This window comes from Osmia lignaria, chromosome 5 (genome assembly GCF_051020975.1).
Source record: "Osmia lignaria lignaria isolate PbOS001 chromosome 5, iyOsmLign1, whole genome shotgun sequence".
Lineage (NCBI taxonomy): Eukaryota > Metazoa > Arthropoda > Insecta > Hymenoptera > Megachilidae > Osmia > Osmia lignaria.
In genome coordinates this window covers 9,705,778-9,726,476 of record NC_135036.1, presented here as the reverse complement: position 1 = coordinate 9,726,476, position 20,699 = coordinate 9,705,778, and the positions used below count along the sequence as shown (strand labels likewise).

At 42.9% G+C, this 20,699-nt stretch overlaps 1 protein-coding gene across 7 annotated transcripts in view; it reads left to right on the top strand.

Annotated features, from left to right (window-relative positions):
• LOC117605055 (protein kinase C-binding protein NELL1) overlaps window positions 1–20,699 on the top strand; it is a 47,328-nt gene that overhangs the window by 8,135 nt on the left and 18,494 nt on the right. Inside the window, exon 1 of one of the 7 annotated variants that reach the window (XM_034325871.2) lies at window positions 18,436–18,841. The exons of the other annotated variants lie outside the window; for them this stretch is intronic. Coding sequence (XP_034181762.2) covers window positions 18,733–18,841 — 109 coding nt within the window. The 5' untranslated portion in view covers window positions 18,436–18,732. Of the gene's footprint in view, window positions 1–18,435; window positions 18,842–20,699 lie in introns of those variants that run through there. 7 annotated transcript variants of the gene reach the window in all.

Sequence of the window (20,699 nt, the reverse complement as noted above, 5' to 3'; positions counted from 1 at the left end):
TGAGAATGAATTACGAGCGTCGAATGGTCTGGTTCTCATAGAAAATTCTCGGTTTTTCTTAGAGCTTTGCATTTATCGAAGGGCGAGTCCTGCTGTAATTTCGATTACGAAATCTTGATAGGGAGTAAATGAAAACGAACTAGTTTATTTATACTTCGAGCAATTTTTATTAGAAAATTTCTCAACGATTTTCAACATTTTCATAATAAATTATTCAAAGTGTTATCGAGCTCATTATGCAAATTAGACGTTCGCGGTAAACAACGAATGTTCCTTGTTCTTCGAGTCGCAGCGACAAAGCTGAAGGGTTTCCTTTGTGCGGGGCTAGGCGCCAGACCAACCAATGGGGCTGTTTTATTGTAATGGTCTCGTGCATTTACAGTATGATCGTTGTACTCTTTCCCGTTCGTGCCTCCATTTCGTGCAAAAATGGGCGCCACTGAATCGCTAGACTAGCGTGATATAGCAAGCAATAATGAGTAAGATTAGATAGGAGATTGTAAGTGTGAATAAGACTTAATTGCAAATACTAACATTCGCGAAATTTATCTGAATAAGATCATTGTAGTATTTGAGATAGATCGTAAGGGAATTAGGATATGCAAATAATATAAGATACACAGGGAGAACTGAATTACTTTTATTGCGATAGCTTAAACAATCAACTCCCCCCTTTTCCCCTGACAATTGAAATACCATCGCTATAAGATTTCAATCGGTAGAATAAAAGCGCGTAACTTTTGCCGTGCCGTAGAAGGGTGAGCACTTTCTCTGAAAGAGGCATTATCGTACCTGTCACCGCGGTTTTCATTCTATTCGAAAGGGATACGATTCTTCCATTGTCGCTTTGCTCGGGTTCCCTCTGAACTGGTTTCAAAATAATAAAGGGCAACCCTTTCTGCCCGTACAAAAGACAGCGACCCAAATTCGACGCTCGTTTCGTAGGTTCATGTGACCTCGAAATGCGAACGCACATCGTATTGGTAGAAAATATTAGAATTTTTTAATTAATTACACGCTAATTTATACTGTTTCGTTAAATAATTTTTCCCGAAATAAGAATCCTAGAGGATCCATAAATCCTTAGCATCGTGTGCCATCGTTGCACCACCGAAGGTTCATTCAATTAATGACCCATCTGCACCCCGAAGAATTATTTTCCACCCCAATAGATACGTGACAGTGCTTATCGACGCTAGGGTATTACCAGATCCCAATTAGCCAGTGATTCACGCGAAATGCCCTTGAACCTTATCTCTGTCGCTATTAATTAAACGAGCACCAGCTTGAAGGGGAGAGATGGAGCTCGGTCGCATCGGGTAGTTGTACAAGGGTGCAGGGAAGCAGACACCTGCGAAAACGCGTTCAGAAAAAATGTTAGTGAATGTTGCATGGTGGTGGTTATGGTTGCAGCGGTGTGTGACAGCTGCTGTCACGGTTGATGCTTCGACCATGTGCTTGGTTGTACTTTATATCCCTATATTCGTGATAGTATAGTTGAAATTCTTAAGGTTGTCCCGTATTCTTCAATTACGCGGAAAATTCCATTTGACCAGAGAAGACAATTTACCATTCTTCATTCTACCCTCTGTTCATCGAGAAAGAGCAAATAACGTTCCTTACAATTTCCCCACGAATTACCCTGTCTTGATTAACGAACGGACATTAGCACAATTTTTCCAATTTCCAACTTTATTTTGTAAATCTCCAGCGTAATAATAATCGGCGGGAAAAGGCAGGGTCGGCCGAGTAATCCGGAGGGTTCGAAGCAAAAGAGGAGCAACGGGCGCGATATTAGCAATGGGGGAGAAGCAAAGCGTAAGAAACGTAATGCCTTGCAAAGTCAACGCCCTGGCAGCTCGATGCTCGCTGTATTATGCAACCCTCCCAGAACGACCAGTCGAAGCGCTTTCCACCACCACTACAACCACCACCACCACACCACCGGAAGCATTACCACCATCGCCTCCAGCAACTTCAGCTATGCTTCAATCGTATGGCTAGCTTAACCATGCGATTTTAAATTGCTTCTGATTCCGATTTTCAGTATTCAATCCTTAAATGATGGACATTTAGGTGGTAACAATTTAAATTTTATTCTATTTTCAATATACGAAAGTCTCGTAATTCGTAAAAAGTTAGAAAAAGCTGGTGTTTGTTTCAATTTCAACGAAGTTACATCACGAAAGGGTGACAATGAATAATGAGATTGTTTCTCGAGCAGGGGTTGTTCAACTGGCAATAAGCTTTCATCGTGTTTCTGTTTGTTCATTCGTTTCCCTCTAACCCTTCTTTTTCTGTTTGCACACCCTTTAATGCACTTAGCAATTGCGAAAACACGTATATCTATGATTGTACTGAGTGGGGTCATTCGAATTTACGACGAGGAAAAAGAAGGAAGCTAATATTCTTCCGGCAATTCGGGTCATTTTTTTCTGGAGTGTGGAAAAAGGAAAAATTGGAATGACCCTTCGCGGGAGGGTTAATTGCTTTGGAATTAAATTGTTTGCAATGGAATTAGCCTGAAAACGAGAGAAGCGATTTTAACGCCAACAGACAATCAATATTCGATGAATGGGATTAAACTTTCAGTTCTTCGTTAGTTTAACTATGAAAGTCTTCGTTTCTTTTAGAATGGCGATTTCTTTCTCTAGATGAATTCGAGTTGATCGATCGACGATGACGTTGTGTTTTCTTTTATCACGCGATGATCTGAATCCTCTAGGTCTCGCTAATGCCAGTGTCAGTCCGTAAGCATAATCTGTCAATTTTTATCCCCGTTAGTGGAGAAGAAATGCTTACCTCATTCCGGAACTACTGCAATTCGACGAAAGTAGAATGCATTGTTAAGTAGAACAGTGAATGATTTGAGAAATTGCACGCGATAACCAGGGGGAGTCCTGTTTTCAAATTATAATTAATACACAATACAGTAAGAAATATTGGTATAAAGAATAAAAGGAAGTCACGAGTACATGACCGTCAAGGTGTTAACACTTTAACCTAAAGCTATGGAAACCTTAAAGTAACATACGCTTGAAGTTCTACAAATTGCTATACCTATTTACTATCTACAAATTCTGAAATTTCCTCCATATATCGAGCAATCGAATCGCGAAGGGATCGATACGATTCGTCTGTCCGATCGGTTCAGTGGGCGAGCTTATTCGCGTAGCAGAGCCACGGCTTGCGAAACGTGATATCACACGGTCGATTTACAGGCTCAGAGGCGATTTGCAAGCTCGACGAAGTCAATGCCCTTCCGATTACGTTGCCACAACCCCGTTCCTTGGAAAACTGGTAACCTTATCGGGTTAACAGCGCTGCGATTGCCGCGCCATCTATGCGGAGGATCCTCCTTATCGAAGGAAAATAGAAATACCGGTGTGTAACTAGCTTCCATGAATTTAAATCGATCAGAAATTGGCAACGGGTTAAAAGGGTAACACCTATGCCAGTATAGTCGATTCGGGTGTTCTCACGATTTGGCGGCGCGAAATCGCCCTCATCGATCGTGACATCATCCACGGGGAATTCGGCTATCGAAAGTGTCGATGCTTGACACCGACACAAAGAGGTGGTTGTCTTGATTCAACGCCAGTCAACGTTTGATCTATTGCCAAATCAACCGGCCAATATTACTTCCATTTAAGAACGTCGACGGCCAGAGTGGGCAGGCCCGCAATTCTACATGCATCGAATTCTACTCGTATCAATAAGTAATATGACATCCAGCGGGGACATAGTGCCGTATATACCGAGGTCACGGACCCATGTAGAGGTCGATCGTGCGAAACGATCCATCCATTTTTCTTTTCCTTTTGCGAGACAAACATTTTGCTCGCGTTTCAAATTTTAACGAAGCATCGAGGGGTGTAGCATTCGAATCAATGATGGTATTAAATTTGATTTTAGATATTAACGTTCTTTATCTTGGCCTGCCTTCTGTTCAACCTTAGCGTGTATTGATCTCTTCCTGGTAAATGCAATTCATCGCATCGATTTTTCCTCCTAACTGCAGTTTATCGTGAGTTTAATTCTACGACGTTTGTTCAATCGATCGAAACTGTCAGCTGGAAACAACAGCCGATTTTTTAACAACGACAACGATCTTTCGTTGTTGGAAAATGTGTCAGCTCAAGAGATTTTCATACATTATAAAAAATTCCACTCCCTCTCGTTTGAATAGATTTTATTCGAATACGAATAAGATTTTATAAAATTTTTTCAGTTTATTTAATATATCTGATACCATCGTTCCTTTGAAGGGGTTAGATTTTAAGTATTCGATTAATAGATTAATATTAGTCGAAGAGAGAAATAAAGGAATCGCATAGGCGAGGTAGCTAGAGTCGAGTGACCTCCTGCCCCCGGCCTATCACCCCTTACATCCACCGTTCTCCTCGTGGCACCCTCGTGGCACACGCCCCTCTCCACCCCTTACTGTCGCCCTCTTACCCCCTTCACCACCGCCGCAAGCCCAGCTTTTTCTCGGGGGTTCATCGATCGCCCCCAATCACCCACACCTGCCATCTTGCCTCTCTATCCCCTTAAAACCCCGAAAGCTTTCTTTACCTCGACACTCGCGTCTCCTTTTCTTGATTCTTTCTTCAGCCACGGGAAATTCTTTTATCGGACTGCTTTTCAATCTTGAAAATTTTTTTCTACAATGTCTTTTTCTCTCTTGTTTCTTCTTCTCTTCGTTCCAGGCTGAAACTGGGGCTCGGTGTCTTTCATTAAAATTCTGTCAACCGATATTGTTACCGATCAAGATATCTAAAATTGGGTTACGTTTTTAAGTTAAATCAACTCTTTAAAATTTTCGATTCTCTTCATTCAGCTTTGCAAGCTTTCTTCTACACGTGTATCTCTCTCTTTTTTTAACATCACACAAATCTTTTAGAAAGAAATAATCGTTGGCCGCGATTTTAATTGGCACTCGGTGCTATCTTTTGTTCCAATGTTTCCATTCTCCGCATTCTTTCAGTCCTTTGAGAAGGCAAACCTCGGTTGGTCTCTTTATCTTGCGCAAACAGTAAAGTTTCATTTCACGGCTTTGTCCTCTCCTCATGCCTTATTCCATTTCCGGTATCGGCTCGACCCGTCACTCTATCTTACTTTCCATCGAAATTAGTTTTTCCTTCCAGATTGTCCGCGCTCTAACGGTGAGAAAAGCAAACGTTTATTCGTCCTCTATCCGTCTCTCTTTACTCGCTTCGTTCCACTTCAATCTGTTTGAAACGTGCTTGAATTAATAATTACTCGTTTCTTCTGGTAAATAGGTTTTAATAAAATGTCGCTAGTAAAAAGGCTGGCTGTCTGGTGTCACGAAAGAAATCGCATACTGCGTATGATGCTCTTGCCCTCAATAAAAATACTTGAATCCGGTTGGAAAAAGGAGAAGTGGAATTCTACGAATCGTACCGCGCTGAAATTGCGATCAATCGATGCAAAAGGGACCGATGGTTGAACGCGGTCACGGGGATATCGATGAGGCCCGAATATTAATGCCTGCAGCGACGGTGAGGGCAATTGCTGCTAATTAGCGGCACGCATCCTCTCTTGATTGAGCCTCGTCTCTGCGCCAACCCTTCGCCACCGTGCTTCAACACGCTTCGGCCCACACGCATTCGGTAAGGTCACGGTCGCAGCAAGCTCAGCTTCAGAAATTTCACTGCTGCCTGCCTGCTTGCCTGACGGCTACTCCATTCCAACCCAGTTACTTTTCTTTCATAACCTTCTCGACCGCCTGGATGATTTCCAAACGGCCCACCAAATTCATTTGAACGAGATGACATAGAGGTCTAGGTGATTAATAACCGATATAAATAGAAGATTTCGTGAATAATTTGTCAGATTTCTTGCGGTTATATTTACCGTCGTCTTGGTACATTCTCCTGGGTATTATTTAATGACGTACATCATTGTTTCATGGATTCGAATAATTTTCATTGTTAATCGACTCGATTGATCCGTTTTCTCCGTTTCTCATTCATTTTATGCACTCTTTCCCGTATACGCAACGCGAAGGTCGAATTCGTAACGAAAAAAAAAAAAAGAAAAATTATGCAAGCGCGACATCTAAGCCGAAAGTCGCGTAGTAATTGAAACCGAAACGTGATCGCATAAAACTGAATCCAAGAAAATTGAGAACCGGAAGCGTAACGCTACCACGATAAGTAATATTTTCGATGCGAACCTGCTACCACCATGGTCGCGAATGAGGGTGACTAATTTACATATTTAGAGTAAAATTAGATATGCCGTACGCATACATTTCACGCGTCTAGTGTCTTTAGCATATTTAGCAAACGGAAGAATTTATAGAATTTATCGTCGAAACGTGTATGGATAAGGGGAACAGGTAGAAGTCCACTGGTTACGCATAATCGAATTTCGAATCACCGGCGGAGGATGTGCTGGTACTTCCGGTCGCGGTATTCGGCGGGACACTGTATATGGCCTAGCGGTCTGTCACGTTGCGACGGATACGACGCACGCAATTTTCTAGGTCGACACGACGCAGCAGGGAAGGTCAGGATTGGTTCAAGTCCAAGCGAGTGGTCGTCGCGGCCGTCGGCGTCGACGGTAAACGCGTTCACCTCGGTTGCTAGTCGATCTATAATTAGCGAATTTCCGACGTTCCCTGGAAAGAGAACGATCTGCAATTCCTCTTTCTCTGTCTTACTTTATTTCCTCTTCAACAGACCGCGTTTGTTACTTTGAGGTACCATTGCTAATTAGGAAAGAGAAACTCGAATAACTTCTGTCTTGTCGAAAGAATTTTTATGACCATTTAAGATGCACCTGTTACCCGAGGATCGTAGTTGTTAATGAAAGTGAAACGATGGTTTATCGACGATATCTCATTTCCATATGCGTTCAAGGCTTTTCAGAATCTCTCTTGACAGCTCTTCCTTTAGCACTTGGCGACCCACGCCCGTGATGAAGCTCCGCAGGTGGCCGGATGCCTTTGAAACGGCCACCATCTTCCCTCTAACCCTATGATAACCGCTTCCTCTTAGAAATTCGCGACGGAACAAAGGAATCCCCTTTTACTAACGAGGATTCTTAAATTAACAAACATTTCACTGTACCCATCGTGTTTCGCTAGATGACACATGAAAATTGTTTGTAATTGTTGAACATAATTTGCATAGTTTAAGAGTTTTATGTTAGATTATTTGAAAAGCTGACCCTTCAAGTTCGATTGAAAGCCGTATTTCATATGGGCTTGCACTGCATTTTGCGGCTACGTTTCAACAACAAACGCTCGTACGTATCCGATTTTACACGGGCCTGAAGGTGTTTGTTTGGAATATGAGTTATGGTACCGTCCTCCTACCGGAAATTTCGATCGTAATCCATGACATGTTGTAACAATTCCCTGGAAAATGCCGGCAAGCCGTATATTGGACTTCTGGCACGGTCGTTCCGTGCTCGCGCGTGCAAACCATCGAGAAAAATATTCTAGCTAGCATACTATTTCAGCCCACGTGGTTTCCAGCTAGACTAATAAAGTAGCCTGATAATAGAGCTGGCCACCGTATGACGTTTCTCGAAATATTATTTCGAAGGACACGCGTCGTATTTCCCGCCTTTGTCGCCTTTTCGTTTCGAAATAATGATCGAGCGAATGGAAATTAATAAATAATTTTCACTCTCCCGTTCCATTCAACGATTAACGTATCAAGGGAAAATGGAAATTTTTCAATTTTCCTTTATCACTTTCGCTTACAATTCGATAGGGTGAAAACACTTGAATAATCTCGGTACGAGATGTAGAGGCAATGAATAGAGAGCAGTATGCTGGAGAAAATATAAGAGGATTATGCCATAGTTCTTGCTTTATTTTCTCTCCCGCTCTCTGTTTGCCACCCTGGCTACTATTCAATTTCAGGAAAAGCGAACGAAAGCGATGCAAATGAAATCAGCGTGAAAACGCTGTACGAAACGTTTGAAATATTAGCAGCGAGAGGGTAGAGACGATGGAATAATTTTGAATTGCCGACTGTTTTTAAGATTTCTCCCAGAAATTTATGGATCTATTATTTTCGTTTCAATATCAACGCGTTGTTTTTGGTGCCAGACGGGTAACCGGGTAGATTGTAATTTTTTCGTACCAACATATTCTACGCGTTACCGCTGATACGGCAACATTAGAGTATAACGATTTTAACAATAATTTATTTCCACGCTATTCGGATAAGAGACGTCGCGATTTCGATGGACTGAAAATACAAGCTGCCGATATCTTTCGATCAAACAACATCGACGGGGAATACATTCGATAGATATTTCGAGGTCGTACGTTGGATTCCATCGTTTGCGACAAACGATGCAACTCGGAGTCCGATCGAAGGACCTCGACTTACGTAAAACCCTTCGCGCTCGATCGAATTTCCTGGTCGCCCGACGGAGGCCTATACGACCGTGCACACCTATTACGTCGCCTTTACGATCTCCTCGTAAACGTCCAGCTCTGCGAAATTGATAGACCACTATGTTACACGTACACCCGCACACGCGACACACCTCGCCCGACTCCGGATCTTCATTGCTCGATGTCTTCTTCGACTGGCCCGTCTAGCATCACCGTCTTCTCGAGTTTCTCTCGTAAATAGTCCCGATAGTCGTCGAGACGAGGACTTTACTTTTTTCTCGTCCGTATCTACGCGAGCTGATCCGACGATAAAGATGTTTCGGACGAAAGTGGAATGGACGTTTCCGTTTCTTCGAGACGACCAGGTACACTGTGATAGGAGATGTTGCGTGTCTACGTGCAGTTTATATTTTCGTATCCTTCCTTTATGCTCTTATGTTTCGCGTTACACGAAGCTTTTTATTAGTTCATTCTGGGGAGTCGTTGAAATATCACGATACGCTTTTCGCGAAATCAAAATCCTCCACGGTTTAGATAATTATCGTTCATCGTGAAAATCATAAATTATCCTGTCGACAGCTCGTTGACCCACGGGTGGGCAACGTTCACGCGAGTATTTCAATCAACTCGGTAGCCGGGCATCGATGATCCAGTGATCGTGAGTTACAATGAAGATGGTGCAAACGAGAGAGACCGAAAAGTCGTGGCTCGTAAAAATTCGCGTAATCGTTTTCGCGCCGGCCAATTCCGCTCGGGATCGATGATTTTACGAGCGAGACGCGACTCCAGACGCCGTGCAGACGCCGCGAGTTGTTCGCCGCGAATAAATCTAGCTCGCCTACGCCCCCGTTGAAACGGCGCCGTGTCACAAAAGCGTAAAGGAAAAAAGAAACAAAATTATTTGCTACTAGTAGAACCACCCAGACGACTGACTTTGTTTAAAAATACGGCGTCCAGTCTCTGTACGATTTTGGACCACGGACCACTCAGAATTTTCATGGTAAATTAAACGTTCTCGACGCCATGCTCTTCTTCTTTTCTTAAATTTATCGTCGACTGCAATTTTTTCACTTGGAAACATTTGTAGATTTATAAAATAAAAAGTAGAATATCGAATTGAACGTTCAACCATCTAGAAATGTTTTGGCACTTTCCTACTGTTCGCGCATCGTTTTCACTTCGTATAAATGAAATCGCTTTTAATTGCCCCGTTAACGATGCAAAGTAAAGTTAACGAGCCCCGTTCGTATTGCCGCGCGCGCCAAATTTAAATCGTCAGACGTTCGCGGCAAGGAAAAAATGAGAGGCGATAAAGAGCGACGAGTTCGAGTGAACGACAAAAAGGGAATTGCAAAGTTGTTATAATTGATGAGAGAAGTTCGAAGGGGGAGAAAATGGAAAGACGAGTGGTTCTTTAGCGTGATAGCGAGAGCCGTTGACATTACCACGTTGCTTCCACGCGTCGATCGTCATGATTTTTATTCCGTCTGGCAATAAACAGATTCATCGTCACCTTTTTCTCTCTTCCCTTTCGCTCGTTATTTATGAGTCTCCTCTTCTTTGATGGCGCCTTGCTTCAACGACAGACGAAAAAATATTCCGTCAAGAATAATTCTTTATAAAATAAAGTATACGAAACGAAAGTTTCTATTTCGCTTCCAATGTTCTTGCCGAAATAAAGCATGTAATGGCCGTCGAGACGAAACACGAGGATCGATGGCGGGGACGAAGTTTTTTCTCTCGATTTCGAATAACCGAATGTGTTTGTCGCGTCGCATCAAGGACGGTTCGTCTCGTCTCAAAGTGTTCTCTTCGTCGAATAAATTTGCGGCACATTTTGGCTGAAAACACGGGGCTGAACTTAAATCGTGTTCTCCAACGCGAGGAACCATCGAAAGTTCGAACAGAATTCTGTTGGTTGAGAGCCGATATATTATTTCGAACTCGGTTAGACATGCAACAATCTGATAAGTAAATAGAAAAAAAGAAACTCTTTCGAGTTAATCAAATGCAATGAAGGAGAATCTGAAACCGCCTGATAAGCAATTGAAAGCTAGCCTTGACATTCGTCCTGTTTCTCTTCTCGTACCTCCTGTTATCAACAGAAAAAAAATCATTCGTTGGAACTCGTTGCGACTCCTTCAGTTTGGAATCCTTTCGAGAAGTGGACGTGATTAGCCCAGGACGCAACGAGCACCCCTGGGGTATCTCCTTTTCACGGGCTATAGCAGCATCCTCGAGGGTGACCTCGACTCATCAAGGACGTGTTCCCTATCGCGGTAATAATCGCGAAGGATTTTCGCTAGTGTCGTAGAATCGTTGAAGAAAAACGAAAGAGAAAAAAAAAGAAGCCCGCGATGAGTCGACAGGATACCCCGAGCAAATGGAGCACCCTCGTCAACGACAATTTCCCATCCAGTCGACTTTCTTTCTCTTCGTCTCCACTGTTCAAGGTCATCGAGCCTGTTTCCCTCGAGGATACGATGATTGTCGCGTATTGTGGACAGGATCACGACCACTGGGAAAATTTCAGCGTTAAGGGACGACAGATTGCCGCGAATTTCATGCAATCGTTCCTTGGATTGATCCTGTCGTGAGACGTTCTACGATGTTTCATCTCCTTAACATTCGATGAACACTATATTTTCTGCAGGATCATCGTTGATGATTACTGGACGAATACTTCGATCATCTTGTCTAGCATCGTGTCATTAGTGGTTTTCTATTTTATACGTGAATGATGGTGGAAAGTTTAAGGGTAGGTTCTGTTTAAGAAGAAGAATTGATTTGTAATAATTATTTCCGTTCGGAGGAATTAAATTTTAATACTTCCATGATTGGAAGGCTTAAAATGGAATGTATGTTCCTCAGAGATTATGTCTAGGGTTGTAGAAATTTATTACCGAGCCTATCCCTTCTGTTATCAACAGGAAACGCAACTAATCCACAAATAGAAGCCATTTATCCCATGCGTTACTGTTTTTCCCTGGCTCATGAGCAACCGTAACCCTGAAGGAGAAAGAGAAACAGGCTGCAGGTGGTGCTCGATAACTAAGGGGAGCTTCGTAGCTGAAGGAAAACACGAAGATGGCTGCCACGAAATTACGGTCGGACGAAAGCGAATGCAATTACCCCGGGAGGCCGTGGAAACGGGAAATAATGAATTCAAGCCCCGTTTCTGCCGCTGCTCCCGGGGGGATTCGAGGGGGTGCGCGGCTCGACAGAAGGGAAAAAGGCGAGAGATTATTCCGAATCTGGAAGCTATGACCTACTTCGATCTTCCTCTACGTAGACTCTTCACGTTTCAACACATTTATCGTTGTTTCTTGACAAATTGAAAGTTTCAAACAATTTTTTCTTTAATCTTGTTTTACTTGTAATATTACTTCATATTTTTGTTATCTTTTCCTCGAGAAAGAAAAACACTGGCATCGAATAAATTCAAGAGAACATTATTTTTGGCTTCATTCCGTTGGTTCTGGGTTTCGATGGACGGGCCCAGACTTGTAAATTCACTTTAATCTTGTTTTACTTGTAATATTACTCCATATTTCTTTTATCTTTTTCTCGAGAAAGAAAAACACTGGCATCGAATAAATTGATGAGAACATTATTTTTGGCTCCTGTCTGTTGGTTCTGGGTTTCGATAGATGGGCCCAGACTTGTAAATTCATCGAGGATCGTCTGATCTTCCACGATCTACTTTAGATTGTTTGTTCCTTCCCTGCTTTATGTGTCTCTGGAAGTGTAAGTCTAAGACTCCCTTAAAATAGACCCAGTTTGATTCTCTACGAAATCTTGTTGCTGTTTGTTTTTCTCTTGAGGATTCTTTTTTTAGGACCCTTATTTTCGACACCTTTCAACTATGATAAATTTTCCAGAGGGTTCATGAGATATTTTCGTAAGTGGAAATAGATCGAACAGCCTTGGGGTAAATTTCTGTAGTTTGAATTGTATTTTAATTAATTTTTCAAACAGCTTCTTATAGCGTTATATAAATTATATTTTATTTAAGTATCGAAACATTTATTGTAAATTACTCGGGTAGATTTGAAAGGAGCATAAATTTGTTTACCGAGAAAGGAATATACGAGACAATGTATAATTTATGCGAATTCCATGGATATACCTCCCGCGAGGCAGGTGTTTCATAAGCAGATCGCCCTGCAACACCTGGCGTCCCATACATTCCCCATATGACAACGCAAACGGTCCTCCCTCTTATTGTTAAACATAACAGGAACTACCATTTCTGTCTCGTTAAAGAACTAATTACGAGGAAAATCCGGAAAACTATTCCCCAATGATTTATGCGCAACAGTTTCAAGTAATCTTTCAATACGAAACGTGTTAATAATTCATAGAAGTTATACTTCGTTCTCATCGACTGCGGTAACAAGGACGAGAAGGCAAGGATCTCTGCAGGACTCTAGACCCCATTAGCGTAACCTCGAGCCGTGCCACGGAAACCGTTTCAGTCGAGCTGCATCCGTTGTAGCGGCACCCCGGCTGATCCGCGTCAGAAATCCATTCGGACTGTGTTTTTCACGAGAATTTGCCCTAAAATCCGATCCGCATCGCTCGGAAGTAGGCTGAAGTTGGATGAAAACGAGGACGAGTCCTGAAGAGAAGACCGCATCCATTTGGTAGAGAGGAAAGAGTTAGACAATAGGTGCAGTCGATCGGAGACATGTAATTTCGAGATTACGTAAGTGACGCTAAAGTAGTAGTACGAGTTTTCTTCTCTTTTTAACATAATTCCTATTTTTATTAATTTCAATTCCTGCAAATGTCGTTCATTAAACAACCAAGAATTTTTTTTTATAACAAAGACTTTTGGAATCATTTTATTAATGAAAGACAGGGATTTGAGTTAAGGGAATTAGAGCGTTAATTACAATTCTCTCCGCCTATCTGATCAACATTGTTAACGTCGGAAAGCGAACTTGCAGAAACTTGCCCGTAACTCGAACGACCGAAGAAGCAATCGAGGGTACGTCGACTGAAAACGAACGTAACAGGCTACATGTGTGTGCGATTGAACGTGTGAAGGGAAGGGTGCGCCATGTTGTCTGGCTGCCCCGCATTGCGCCAGTGAACTCGGCAAAATCCCGGACACAACCCGGCCACCCGTATCTTTCACTCGATACCCTTTTCGCAAAACTATCTCCGCCATAGCTCACGCGAGAAATACACCGAAGCATTCGTGACGGTGAAGGAAAACAAGATCGTTTAGGGTAGAAAATATCAGGCATAAATCGTGCTACACAATCTTGGAATTAAATTTAACCCTCGAACCCCGGTACCAAGGAGAAAGAATTTTAATTAAATTTCGCATTTCGTATTCTTTTTCATTTTCGTATCCATTTTTGGAGAGAATTAATTTGACGGTGGATCGTAACCACGAGGGGATTCAGCTTCACGCACCGCTACCTTTCAAGTACCTTTCTTCCTTGGCACGTGCCTGATGAGACCCTTCGTTCCCTTCCTGTCACGAATTCTCCTTATAAAACGCCGCTACTAATTCGAAACAGATGTTAAACGGGGTGTTCACGCGCCTTAATTACCCTTTCGTACGTGATGAGAAACTCGAAAGCTAGTAACTCGGATGAAAGATAGAATATCCTAACGCTTATATTTTATTTTATTCGTCAGCAAATTTTCTTTTTTTTCTACGATAAATTAAGAAATTCTCATCGGACGATTAACGATTAACCCGAGATTCAGGGTGAAGTGAATTTAAAGTTATTAACGATGAAAATTCAAGCACACCACTTTAACGCTGAATAATTCGAGTGCCGGTAACCTGAGCCTGGGTCAAGGTCGAAGTAATTGGTTAAAACGGGTGTTCGTGATGAAAAGAATTCGAACGGCTCTCGATAATTGCGCTCACGAACCCTTTTCAGCCTCGGGACCAACAGATTTGCTCGTTAAAAATCTCGTTACCTTGGTAGAATTTTTGGTAAAGAGTTGATAAACGTTCGTGAAACGGAAACTTTGTTGGTCTATCGGAAAAAGAGCTGGAACGCTTGGAAAACATTTGAAGAATCATAAAACAAGAATGGAGTAACCTACATCGAGTTGACAATTGGAAAAAATTCACTAGTAGTTGCGCACAACAATCGAATAACTATTATTTATTCAGTACTTGTCATAGTGTTTACCTACATTTCTTCTGTTAACCATCAATCACTATCGAGGACGACGCCACCGTTCTTTAAATAATCGATACCCACTCCCGTTGTATACACCAGCTGAAAATGTTTATAGAAAGTGAATCAGTCGACTAAAAGTGTCCTCGTGAAATTGTAATAGACTACTTGATTATCGATACCCATCCGAACACCCAATCACAGCATCGTAGACACAGGAATTTCTATATAATATTTCTTCTTTTACTTCGTTAGGGAAACATACTTGTAGGTTTACTCTCCGCCTTCGAACTTCTGATCGATTTTCTTTGTGCATCAAACCACCCCTGTATGGTTAAACAACCAGCTGTTCTCGTCGAAAAATCCTACCACCCCCATGACGGACACGCGTCTCCATCAGGAAGCTCTAATCCCGTTTCAGCGTGTCGTCCAAGGTCCCTGAAATCCCGTTGATCCGCCGAAATTTCGTCCTTTTCACCCTTAACGAAACGGCAAGTTAACGAACGCACCGTGTGTCCCGAAGGAGGAGTAAAAGGGCGTAGGGGGAGAAGGAGGGGTGTGTGTCTGTGGCACGCGTCAACAAAGGGCGGCACAAAAGGCTGGGAAATGGAAAGCGAATTGCTCATTATCGAGTGGCCAGCATCAGGGGTGTGCGTTCCTGTTCGTTCCTAAGGGATGAAAAGCTCTGCTTCGGGTACGAGACGTGGTTCAGAAGAGGGCTGGAATGAATCGCGCGAAAATTGTCTCTCCGGGCTCCCTTTTCTCCTCGCAGCTGCCTTTCTCCCTACGGATTTTCGGCCTTCTTGTTGGAACCTTTAAGCGACCACGTTTATTCGAGAGGTAGGACTTTGCGCTCCTCTTTGTTCTTCCCGCAGGATCAATCGAGCTGGAACCCCCTCCTCGTTTTCTCCTCGTCCTTTGCACTAGCTGAATGCTTAGGGCTGGCTAACGGAAGTGATTCGTACGAATTTACGAATGAAACTCGATGGATCTCTCGCGCCACCCCTTCGCGAACGGTTTCATCCCCCTTTTACCCTCGGTCTACCACTGGGTAATGCTGGTCTGGTATTGGTAAGATGGTCTTGATTGATGGTTTTTGAAGTGATTTGACGTGGATGTACTTTCTTAGAGTGGGTATTTGAGAAGAGGAAGTTAAGATTGTCTGTGACTTTTTTCTTTAATAAATTACTCCACATTGCTTCTTATCGATATACGGTCTGTGAACCGTAGAAAGAAATGATTTTCAGGAGACATAAAGAACAAAGAATTTAATAATATCGTTGGTCATAAAGGGGTGGCTATCGATCAAACTATCTTCGTTTATTGGACGAGCAAGGCCATGAAAAAAGTTGGCCTTTTAGAGAGATCATAACGGGTTCATTGTATTTAAAATGATCGAGGTTATCGCGTTTATTAATAGCAGCCCTTTGTGATAAATATTTTCTGATCGGTAACAATTCATCGTTTGTCTCAGTTCATGATCTTTTATTTCACGAATTCAGATTATTTCTTAAATACATTTCTTTACTTCTCGACGTTTTATAAAATCTGATTAGTTAACGAAACGCGTTAGGATTTGTTAAACACCGAACACCGGGGTTACTTTCTTCTCGAACGATTACACCCGGTGGCGCCGATGGTACACTTTTCCTGCAAGTGTACTCGTTGCATGAAAAGGCTCGTGTGTTCTAAAGTAGTTCCCTGAAGTACGGCCATTTGGAATTCGTTCGTGAGTAAAAGGAAAGCACTTCCGGGGAACGAGTCAATCCGGAAGCTTGCTAAAAGCATGCTTGGAAATTGAAGTACAGGATTCCTTTAAAATCGTCCCTTGATTACGTTCGATCGTTTAACAGTTTGTTGGTAATGCTTGCGATAAAATAAATATAAACACGTAATACTGTTATTCCATCTCCTTTATTTCATTCTTACGAATTTGATATACATTTGACGAAACTAACGTTGTGTAATAGAAAGGAGAAACGCAAACGAGATTACGGATAGATTGCTGGTTGTCAGTGACACGCTTTGCTTTACGATATCTCGTTGCTGTGTCGGTGACAGAGTGCAAACGCAAGCGAATTGCAACGGCGTGTGCACCTGACGCCTTACGGATCGTTGGGCTTCGTCTGATTCTGATGGAGCAAAAATGACGATTCCAATGGAACTGCTTCCTATTCATATTTCTCTTCGTACGAACGTTTAATAAAACTTTCTACCACTATTTCACAAATTTATAATCTTATTACTAGACATCTTCTATGATGGTCGAATGTCAAGCTCTTCGAGGATCATCATCCAAAGATCCAAATTAACCCTTCCATTAAACGAATCGTCCGTGTACAAACAACAACCTCGTTCATAGATCGTCCAGCAATGGACGGTTCGAGGCAATATATAGATCAAAGGTTCCCAGCAATCGCGACGGTACCATTAATAGTACAGAATGAAACGAGAAAGGGGCGGTGTTTTCTTGCGGTCTGGAACGCGAAGGGAACACCTTCAAGTTCCACGATGAAGAGGAACGAGGAGGAGGATAACGCTTCTCCTGTCCCTTGTAAAACGGCCGTCGTTCAAGCGGACTCGCGAAACACGCCTCGAAAATAGTAGCCGGGCTCGTAAAGTCTTTTGTTGCGACCGCGAAACGTCGCATTCTCATCGTCGTCCCCGGGCTTTTCGTCTTCTCTCGTCTCCTTTCTTTTCTGTCTGTCCGTCGACCAACAACGTCTCTTACCCATCGGCGCCATCGCCACTCCGTCGATGACTTTGACCTTTCAACCCCCGCTTCTCGAACAATTCATAAGAATTTCTAAATCCTTTTTCTTCTTTCTTTTCGATATACAATTGATTGTTCGTAATCCACGAAAAGGCATACTCTTGTATAGGTATTTCATTGATCGTGGATAAAAATACACGGTTGGATTTACGTAACGACGGTTGTTACCATAAATTTTTCACCGAGACTTTTCGTGTTGTTCCGTAACGTAAAGGTGGCACGCGACCACCGAGTGGATTGCACGATAAAAATTTGACTTGGACGTACTATACCGGCTGGCCTTGCCTCCGAACTCTTTTCTTCCATCGTTAACGCGAAACACGGATGTTCAATTTTCTTAGGAGTATCAAATTCTATAGGACACACCTTGATACTCTATAAAAGCAAAGTCTAGAATCCTCTAAATCTTATAGCGATCCGAAATTACCCAATCTCTATAAACTCTTATCTCTCTTATGGAAGCTGAGGTGAAGCGATGAAGAAACATGGCTCTAAATGCCATGGAGCCCAATGCTAAAGTAACGACGGTGAAATTCTCTCGCGACTGGCCGATCGAGCGACACGTCCATTAAGAATAGCACAAGGTGGACTTAAATATCCGTGAGGGCCTTCGCCGTGCTGAGCACCTGACGCACGCACGCGCGGGTAAAATAGGCTTAATCTCTTTGGGCAAACGTGTGTGCAGAGTGCCGACTATCGCCAAATATTGACGCGTTACGTTAACGGTCGTCTGACCGGTGAAAACAGCCCCGAGAAACGTTCACCGTCTCTTCCTGTTTCCTCTTATCTCGGCACATTTTTCTCCCTCTATCTTTAAAGATCTTGAATCGACGTTCTTCTCTCGCCGACTGGTTCTACCTGTCGGATAACAACGTTGATAACGCCTTCTTTTCTTTTCATTTTTTTCTTTTTTTATGATGTTTGAGTTTCTTTGACTCGTGGGATGTTCACTGTTGTCTCTCTGTTGTTTGAATAAGAAGTGTTAAATTCTTTTCAAGAATCCTTGCAGATTCCCTGGGAACGCGAAGTGGTGTAAATCTTCTTTTCGAAGAATAACTTGAAAGAACCTTGACCCTGGTGACGAGCGAATGATCGTGGCGAGATTTTCTGTTGGCACGACGGAATTCCAATCGTAGAAATTCGATCTACGAGAGATATCCGATGGCCGTTAGGTTGTTTCTCACGTGTTCGTTTTCCCCCTTCCACGATCGGCGAGGAAATTTCAATGATCTCGCGAAATTCGGCGCTATCGGTCACGCCACCCGCCGCGTCCGCACGCTTCGAAATCCGATCGTGAGTGGCCGGTGGCGGCGCGTGAATCGAAAAAGCGACGCATGCCAGTCGAACGCGGCACGGTTTTACGTCGATAGGGCTGTTCGTTCTCCTAGTGTCGCGTTGGCCACGGGAACGATCGCTTTTCGGTTATGTCGATTTCATTCGTCTCCTTCATCTCCGTTCTACTCTGTTGGCTGTTCCTCCTACCGATCAGCCTCACCTTCACCGGCTCCCAAACGAAAAACACACTTGCCACCAGTGAGTACATTTACATCAATTCTTTGTTTCCGCCTGAGGGATACGGTCTAACGTGCGCCGGTAGGTAGGTAAATCGTTGAATGGAAACGGCTTACGTGCGATTAAAGTTGTGATAAAATATCGATTGTGGTGTAACGTAATTAAAAAAGAATTAGAGTGCTGTGAGTTGGCTCGATTTTGTCAAATTTCACAATTGATGATCAGAGGGTATCGAGGTAACGAAATAATACAGATTGAAATTGAAATTACATTTTATTTATAAATGAGTTTCGTTAATTAGTGATTTTGATAATTATTGTGTCTAATAATAATAATTGAATTTTGGAAGCTTTGCGTGTAGAACAAGCGACCTACTACTTAAGTACGATCGGTCGAGTTTACGTTTGGTTTATTTTTCTAGGAACATTCGTGTCCATTAGAACTTCCAAATAATACATTACTCCGTCTCCGATCATTATTACCGAGTGCATGAAAGAAACTCCAACAACATTAATATGTACGCCTGACGTGAAATATTTAGAAACTGGCACCGAGCCATTACCGATCTAATTAAATATGAATAGCTTCGATTGAACTTTCCAGGAAGTTCAGTAGTCCGTAAGAAACTTCTGTAAATCGCGAATCACGTGTTTCAGCAAGGTTCTTTCTGTAGAAAACGTTCCATGAATGAGTCTTCGCCACCCTTCGATCGATCCAACGAACCAGACCAATTACCTCGCGAACCGAAATTTTCCTTGCATTCGTTTCTATTCGCCACCGAGACAATAATCGGCGACGTCTGTCCGTATGTCTGTCGCGTGATGCAGACGAAATTTCCACCCCCGCCTGAGGGAAACGGACATTTCTTCCGGGAAGTCCCAACGACCGCGTCTGGCTCTTCGGGTTACGTGCGTATCTAACGAAATTCATCGACGTTTCCGGGGGTTGTTTCAACGGGCTGTGTGCGTGGAACGCTTTCAACTCCGTGGATCGATGGGGTCGTGCAACACGAGCATGGCTTTCCCTATGCTGGACACACGCGGCTTGACCGTCGCGCAATATCGATTCGACCGCAGTTCCTGGCATTCGTCCACGCGAATCGTTTCTTTCGTTTCTATTTACTTGCTCTCTCTGTGAATGAAAATTGCTCACCACCCTCGTGTACACCGCCCTTTTAACCCTTCCGTCAGTACAACGTTCGATGATAAAGTGCTCTGTAGGGATGTACGGTCATTGTAAAACCTTTCGACTCGTACAACATCTACGATTATTGTATTCATTTTCCTTTTGCTTAATATTTTTTTTCATATGCAACAGGCGATCAGTATCGAGTGACTATAATAATCTTCAATTTTTAAAAGTATCTTTTTAAGAAACATACTCCTCTCGTTGTCATATTTGTCAAGGTTGCAATCAACCGTAAAAGACCACCTAAAGATCACCCTAAAAGGGCAACCAATCAAACGACACAAGACTCTATCGTATTCAGTCATGCTCGTCAGCCCACGATGAACTTGACACCGGTGTCAGCAGTCGTTTCAGTCAATCCTCAGCCGGAAGCGATCCATTGGACAAACACCTGGTACATCGAAGGATCTTAAGAATCTATTCAAGCTCATTAATCATCATTATTTGCAGACGTCGCATCGATCAATTGCCGAGAATCATTTACAGAGATGTACATCGTGCTCCACCCTTCGTTCGTCTTCGTCGCCCGTCTAACCGAACGATAATACCGCGTACGGTTCAATAGCGGGCGTCGCGACGCCCGGCAGTCTGCCACCGTTTCGTTCCATCCTGTTTCGTTCGTCGTCGCGCACACAGACGTACGTACGAACACAGTGAAAGATAGTTTTCGGACGCAAGAAAGCGTGTTGTA